Source organism: Sinocyclocheilus grahami, unplaced genomic scaffold (genome assembly GCF_001515645.1).
Source record: "Sinocyclocheilus grahami isolate Dianchi unplaced genomic scaffold, SAMN03320097.WGS_v1.1 scaffold1289.1, whole genome shotgun sequence".
Classification (NCBI taxonomy): domain Eukaryota; kingdom Metazoa; phylum Chordata; class Actinopteri; order Cypriniformes; family Cyprinidae; genus Sinocyclocheilus; species Sinocyclocheilus grahami.
This window is the reverse complement of record NW_015506468.1, coordinates 88,131-96,729: the sequence shown is the minus strand read 5'-3', so window position 1 is coordinate 96,729 and position 8,599 is coordinate 88,131. Positions and strand designations below refer to the sequence as shown.

The 8,599-nt window shown below is 39.2% G+C and overlaps 1 protein-coding gene across 1 annotated transcript in view; it reads left to right on the top strand.

Annotated features, from left to right (window-relative positions):
• Positions 1-8,599, top strand: part of LOC107568884 (solute carrier family 12 member 9-like) — a 54,802-nt gene that overhangs the window by 5,489 nt on the left and 40,714 nt on the right. The window contains exons 2-6 of the mRNA XM_016254881.1: positions 554-688; positions 793-930; positions 1,763-2,068; positions 3,304-3,411; positions 5,796-5,907. Coding sequence (XP_016110367.1) covers positions 554-688; positions 793-930; positions 1,763-2,068; positions 3,304-3,411; positions 5,796-5,907 — 799 coding nt within the window. The remainder of the gene's footprint in view (positions 1-553; positions 689-792; positions 931-1,762; positions 2,069-3,303; positions 3,412-5,795; positions 5,908-8,599) is intronic.

The window sequence follows — 8,599 nt, the reverse complement described above, 5'->3', positions numbered from 1 at the left end:
ATCCATAATAACGCTTCCTCCAGTGAAAAAGTGCATCGCCTTTTGTCTCTTGCATCAGAATCCAGCCACATATGTGTTTAGAGCTGTTTAAACGCTGCTTGATCTGTGCAGATTTCTCTCCTGATTCACACCAGAACACTTTTTCACTGGAGGAAGCGTTATTATGGATAGTTGATTTTTAGTATTTTAGTAAAAAACGTCTTAATGCTGGATTAGTTTCAGCTTTTGTCTTCTCCAGATGTTCACTGATGGACTGGAGTGCTGTGGAGTACTTGTGGATTATTGTGATGTTTTTATCAGCTGTTTGGACTCTCATTCTGACGGCACCCATTCACTGCAGAGCATCCATTGCTGAGACACTGATGCAGTGCTACATTTCTCCAAATCTGATGAAGAAACAAACTCATCCTAATCTTGGATGGCCTGAGGGTGAACACATTTACAGCACGTTTGGGCAAACTGTTGCTTTAACCAGTATTTCTGAAACTCAAACATGTAATATAAGGGTTAAGACGGTGTTCAGTGGTGTAACCGGTGCTGTTTTGTCTCGCAGGTTTTGTTGTGGGTCAGTGTGGTCTGTATCAGACTATAGCGATGCTGCTGGTGGCGTATTTCATCATCAGTATGACGGTTCTGTCGGTGTGCGCGATCTCCACTAACGGAGCGCTGGACGCCGGAGGAGCGTATTGTATCCTCATATCACGCGAACATAAACACATGCATGACTCTTCCTGTCGTTTATTTCCTTAGCTGTGTTGTTGTGTTTGTGTGTGCTTGTGTTTGCATCCACAGACATGATCAGTCGTGCTCTCGGTCCGGAGTTCGGCGGCAGCATCGGCATCATGTTCTTCTTGGCTAACGTGTGCGGCAGCGCCCTCTTTGTGCTGGGACTGGTGGAGGCGATTCTCACAACCTTCGGGATTTCTGATGGTAGCTTGTGCATGTGTTTGCATTGATTGTATAGTTGTGCATTATCTTTTTGACTCATGGAAGGGTAATTAGCACAATATGAGTTCAATTAGTGCGACAAAACCACAGTGAATCCACTCTGCATAAGTGTTTTTCTCTTATCTATGGATGGCAATGCTTTATGTTGCATGGCGCCAGCAATGGCAAGGTCATGGATTTGAGTCCCAGGGAATGCATGAATTGATAAACTCTGATTTTAGTTTCAGTTTTAGTAATTTTGCTATGTGCATTTTTATTTTTTATTTTTCTTGAATTGCTTGCATTTTTTATCTTTCAGTTTTAATAATTTCAGTACTTCAACTTATGTCAGTTACTTGCTATTAAATAAATAAATTAAAATAGATATTTATTTATTTTATTTTATTTTTTTCAGCATCAGTGGACATTATTAATTAATATTTTTCCCAGCAAAGTATTTTGCAATTACATTTTTTTCAGCATCAATAGCTATTAATTGCAATTAAATAAAAGAATACAAATATTTATTTATTCATTTTAGTTTATTTATTTATTTTAGTTGATTTGTTTTGGGGGTTTTTTTCAGCATCAAATGCTAAATTAAGTATTAAAAAAAAAAATCTGAATCAATGACTATTTATTGCAATTAAATAAATTAATATTTTTTATTATTTTCCAGCATTAATGGCTATAATTGCTATTAAATAAATAAATGAATACAAATATTTATTATTTATTATTTTAAAATTAATTAATTAAATAAAATGTCATTATTAAAGTGTCACTTTATTTCAACTAGATACATTTTAATGAGTATTTTTATGCTGTGTCTCAGACGGCTCGTCGCTGACTGGCTCTCGGTACGCGGCTCTGCCGACCGGTTACTGGTGGTCTCTGCTGTACGGGACAGTGATTCTGCTGCTGTGTGTGTTGGTGTGTCTGGTCGGGGCTCATATCTACGCTAAAGCCACCTTCCTCATCTTCATCATCGTCATGGTGGTCTTAGGGACCATCTTCATCAGTTTCTTCGCCGTGCCGTTTCGAACCGTCCAGCTACCCGGCCACAGAAACGCCTCGCTCGGCCCGACGAGCGCCAACTTCACCGGCTTCAAGTTAGACACGCTGTTGGGAAACGTGCAAGGTGAGAGACGTTATGGTTTGTAACCAAATTTCAGTGACTGAGAACAGAGAAATGAGATACTTCTGTAAAAAGGCCACTTCCTTAATGAAAAAACAGATGCATTAACATGATATTAATTAACCAGCTTCATGATTAACCGAGTGTACAATGCACGTTATCAGAAGCTACAGTAACTAAAAGCTGCTAGTTAATTCAAACCCAAGCATGTTTTTAGTAACGTGACACTAGATCTGCTGTTCTCATGTTAGTGTGAAGCTATATTAGTTGTGAAGCTAAAGACTAGGGTCACTTTTGTAGAGAAATATTTAGTTTATGTAATGTTTTCAATTTAGTAACATCAGTCTTTCCCGCATTGAGTCCGTGAAAAGCTGAAAATTAAATGAATCATAAAAATGTGAAATTAAAATAATTAATTTGAAAAAACAAAGAAAGAAAAAATAGTCAAGTAAAAAAATATTTGAAACCTTAAATAAAAAGCATACTGAAAAATATTTAATATATTAAGATGCATAATATAGATATATAATATATAAAATAATTAATATGTAAATATTTTATATATATATATATATATTTAACATGAATATGAATTTAATATAGAAAAAATAAACCAACAGCGAGCAATGCATATTAGTAACTCATTACATGTATTATAACATTACCAGTAAATTATGCATAATTAGAAATATCTTGCACTAAATCAAACCCTAATTTTAACCCTAAAGTTTATGTAGTTAATTAATATTACATATTAATGAATAATAGCATTAAATAATCTTTGTTAATGTTAATAAAATACTTTTTTCAAGTTATAAAAAGTAGTTTTATTATTTTTTCATGTTAGTTCTCAAATATTAACACGTTGATTTTGAAACAAAACCTTTTTTTTAATTTAATGCTAAGATTATAACCACTGTTGAAGTATCGTTCATTGTTAGTTCATGTTTTCTCTTCCACATCTCTTTTTAACTCAGATGTTTACAGTTATATGTAATTATAGTTACTTTAAAAACACTCTTGTTGTTCTCTGCATTTCTCCTCTTCTCTAGTTTGCTTTTTATTTTGGTTATCTAATAAACCTTGCATTGTATATCACAAATATTGTTGGCTCTTCTACGTGCTGCTTTGAATAAACGGCTAAATGCATAAATGTAAATGTACTTATTATCATTATTATCACAAATGCTTTGTTGCAAAAGTTACAGACAGTTAATCTACTGTCTGTGTGTGTTTAGCGGACTACGTAGTGGACTACACCACCGGAGTCATGATGTCCTTCGCCACTGTTTTTGCGGTGATGTTTAACGGCTGCACTGGGATCATGGCTGGATCCAACATGTCCGGTGGGTGTTGAGTTTACTGGACTGTTTCTTGTTGTTTAAAGGTAGTTTGTTAGTTTATTTTTAGTGTTTTCTACTGTTTGTTAGCCTGAATTCTTGTGTGCAGGTTGTTAAGTGTGCACTCTTAAAAATGCTGGGTTAAATACAACCCAGTGCTGGGTAAACGAGGGACAAACCCAGCAATTGGGCTGTTTTGACCCAGCGGTTGGGTTACTACCCAGAAGGTTGGGTTAAACCGCTGGTTCAAAACAGCCCAATTGCTGGGTTTGTCCCTCGTTTACCCAGCACTGGGTTGTATTTAACCCAGCATTTTTAAGAGTGTGTTTAGTAGTGGATAATGGATAGGGTTGGGTACCGAAACCCAGTACCAATATGCCACTGGTACCTATGTAACCGGTATGTACTAAAACCAAATCAGAACGCAGATTTCGGTGCCTCATTTCGGTGCCATGCCCGAGCGATCAATTGAAATATTTGTCCTCTGGTTCTCCGAAACGGACGTAAGAAACACCGCACGTGAAAAATAATTTCCCGACTGAGAAAATGCACGTGAACTCAAGACGGAAAGCTGTAATAATACAAATCCAACACATCTTTGTAGTAACGCGAATGTTCACATTCCGACTTAAATACACTTGCTCTGATGGCAGCAGGTAGCCTAAGCTTTAACTAAGCTAAACATGCTTCAATTAAAATACCTAAAGCTAAACCTCCCTTGTATTCACATTTCTAAACCTGTTGTCCAACAAAATAGAACATTATAAACTTTTAACTCCACAACACCAGTCAAATGCTTCCTTTTGTGATCTGATGTGGCTTCTTCTCACAGAATGAGGCAGAAGATAGGTTCCATAGGCTACTTTAAAAAGAATACATCAATTAGCAATGGATTATAAATATACTTAAATATTATGAAAATACCAGAGATGGCTTGGATAACACAGATAAACTATATTGTCGCAGTCGAGTGTTTATTGTCTTTGTTTTATCATTCAAAACATTTATATGTTCTGTTTACTTGGTTACAACTATAATAGCTATGCCTTTATCCATTTAAGGGATTTCCTGGAGGGTAGACTCATGAGTTCTCTAATTCTGTGACTGGATATGTGGATTTTCTGTGCGAGGGAGCCCTCTGGCGTCCAGTATGAATGAAACCGACATCGTGTGTTTATAGTGCTAATGGCCAATCCATCATTTTTTGTGTAATCTTTATTATTTTTTTTAATAAGTATCGGTTTAGGCACCGGAACCGTTTTAAACGTATCGATTTGGCACCGGTATCGAAAAAAACCCCAAACGATACCCAACCCTAGTAATGGAGCACTGCAGCGAAGACCACTTTTTTTAAAGTTACAACCAATTTGGTTCCCTTAACAAAAACCCAACAGGATTTTTCCATTGGCTTTTGGGTTATTGCAGAAAATAAGCTCAAAGCTTTATGATTCTTGCACATTTTGTTCAGCATGATAATCTACACAAATTAACACAACTTGTATGCATTTGGAAGCCTAGTTAATATTGGCAGAAGTAATAAGCTGAACATAGGCTATACATGAATTACACCACCAACATCGCCACCATTAAGCTTCCCAAAACTCTTTATTTAAAAACATTTTCCTGAAAGTGACAACTTTATCTATTTGCGTCTGTAGATTTCAATTCCAGTACATAACTTTAGAGAGTTTTTTCTCCACTTCAGCAGCACTTACATACACCAAAACTTAGAGTTTTATTCCTATCTATATTCTGAAGGTTTTTGCTGAGGGGTTTATTCATATATCATTCACATATTTTTTTTATAGCACTTTATCTACTTATGTCTGTAGATTGCAATTACATTACATATCTTTAAATGCCGTTTTCACAAAATTAGTTTTTTCTCCACTTCAGCAGCACTTACACACACCAAATCTTAGAGTTGTATTCCTCTCTATATTCTGAAGGTTTTTACTGAGGGGTTTGTTTATATATCATTCACACTGATTTATACAACATTTTATTCCTGAAAACATGGCGAAAATAATTTTTTTCTGTCTTTTGACAGTCTTTTTTGAAGTGATAAAAAGAGAAATCTAAAATCCCCTCTATACAAACCTTTAACTCTAATATGTCAACAAAATCACACAAGAATTTTGAACCTGGCTTTATCCAATCTTCAGATCTATTCTCTGGAAATGTACCCAAATGAGTGAAAATGTAATTAGATAATGCCTCATTTGCATATTTAAACATAACTTTTGCAATCCAGAACATTTTTACAATCCTTAATGTACTCAATCAACTGGGGACATATGGTGAAATGTACTAGTTAATTTTTTTAACATTCACCTGTAGTGTTGGGTTCTAGGGTAAAATGCATTGTTGTGTGTGTTTGTATGTTTAAGGTGATCTGAAGAACCCGAGCTACTCCATTCCTCGTGGAACCATCACAGCCGTCATCTTCACCTTCGTCATCTATAACCTGCTGAGTATACTGATCTCCTGCACCTGTGACCGGTAACACACACACTCGCATACACACACACACACACACTCACACTCACACACACACACACACATACACACACACGCACGCACGCACACTCACACACACACACACACACTCACACTCACACACACACTCTCACACACACATTCACACACACACTCTCACACACACATACACTCACACACACACACACACACACACACACTCTCTCACACACACACATAGGCCTGTCACGATAACAGCTTTTTGATGTGCGGTATATTGCCCCAGAAATAATTGCGATAAGCGATATTTTAAAGACCATTATATGCCACTGAATATATAATAATAATGTAACAGCATAATAAACCTTCTTTTCTCTGTAAATTAAGGGTGCACACTATTGCTGAAATAAGTCGATATATTGAATATTGCGACAGGCCTACACTCACACTCACACACACACTCACACACACACACTCACACACTCACTCACACACACACACACTCACACACACTCACTCTCACTCTCACTCTCACACTCACTCTCACACTCACACTCACTCTCACTCTCACTCTCACACTCACTCTCACACTCACACTCACTCTCACTCTCACTCTCACACTCACTCTCACACTCACACTCACTCTCACTCTCACTCTCACACTCACTCTCACACTCACACTCACTCTCACTCTCACTCTCACACTCACTCTCACACTCACACTCACTCTCACTCTCACTCTCACACTCACTCTCACACTCACACTCACTCTCACTCTCACTCTCACACTCACTCTCACACTCACACTCACTCTCACTCTCACTCTCACACTCACTCTCACACTCACACTCACTCTCACTCTCACTCTCACACTCACTCTCACACTCACACTCACTCTCACTCTCACTCTCACACTCACTCTCACACTCACACTCACTCTCACTCTCACTCTCACACTCACTCTCACACTCACACTCACTCTCACTCTCACTCTCACACTCACTCTCACACTCACACTCACTCTCACTCTCACTCTCACACTCACTCTCACACTCACACTCACTCTCACTCTCACTCTCACACTCACTCTCACACTCACACTCACTCTCACTCTCACTCTCACACTCACTCTCACACTCACACTCACTCTCACTCTCACTCTCACACTCACTCTCACACTCACACTCACTCTCACTCTCACTCTCACACTCACTCTCACACTCACACTCACTCTCACTCTCACTCTCACACTCACTCTCACACTCACACTCACTCTCACTCTCACTCTCACACTCACTCTCACACTCACACTCACTCTCACTCTCACTCTCACACTCACTCTCACACTCACACTCACTCTCACTCTCACTCTCACACTCACTCTCACACTCACACTCACTCTCACTCTCACTCTCACACTCACTCTCACACTCACACTCACTCTCACTCTCACTCTCACACTCACTCTCACACTCACACTCACTCTCACTCTCACTCTCACACTCACTCTCACACTCACACTCACTCTCACTCTCACTCTCACACTCACTCTCACACTCACACTCACTCTCACTCTCACTCTCACACTCACTCTCACACTCACTCACACACTCACTCACACACACACTCACACACACACACACTCACACAATGAAGCAGACAGATGAAATAATGAAAGTGAAAGTTAGACAGTTAGACAGTTGAAACCTCAGGAAGTTTTTGGCACAAAGCTAATGTGGGGATTACAAAGACTTGAGCGGATCTGAAAGCTGGACCGTGTGTGTGTGTGTGTGTGTGTGTGTGTGAGCAGAAGTGTGATTGAGGTCACATATCATTCCTGGCATTTCCAACAGAAAGAATTCAAACTGCATTCAGTTAAATTCGATTAAATACAATTCAGTTTGAATGCACATGGTTGTAGGTTCCAAAGGATGTCAGTTTTTGCATGCCGTAATTAGGGTCGTAAAGGTTTGTGTTTTTTGTGTATAAGCATAGTTTTTTTGTTGTTGTTGTAATTATGATTGCCAGAATTCTGGAAATGCCACATGTGTAGTAAATGCAAGTGTGTGTTTTTAGAGGTCTCATGTGCTGCCTGGATTACGTGTGCCTCACATGATGTGCATGAGGAAAGAGACCATTGTGTGTGTGAGTGTGAGTGTGAGAGTGAGTGTGAGAGTGAGAGTGAGAGTGAGTGTGAGAGTGAGAGTGAGAGTGAGTGTGAGAGTGAGAGTGAGAGTGAGTGTGAGAGTGAGAGTGAGAGTGAGTGTGAGAGTGAGAGTGAGAGTGAGTGTGAGAGTGAGAGTGAGAGTGAGTGTGAGAGTGAGAGTGAGAGTGAGTGTGAGAGTGAGAGTGAGAGTGAGTGTGAGAGTGAGAGTGAGAGTGAGTGTGAGAGTGAGAGTGAGAGTGAGTGTGAGAGTGAGAGTGAGAGTGAGTGTGAGAGTGAGAGTGAGAGTGAGTGTGAGAGTGAGAGTGAGAGTGAGTGTGAGAGTGAGAGTGAGAGTGAGTGTGAGAGTGAGAGTGAGAGTGAGTGTGAGAGTGAGAGTGAGAGTGAGTGTGAGAGTGAGAGTGAGAGTGAGTGTGAGAGTGAGAGTGAGAGTGAGTGTGAGAGTGAGAGTGAGAGTGTGAGTGTGTGAGTGTGTGAGTGTGTGAGTGTGTGAGAGAGTGAGAGAGTGAGTGAGTGTGTGTGTGTGTGTGAGTGAGTGTGTGTGTGAGTGAG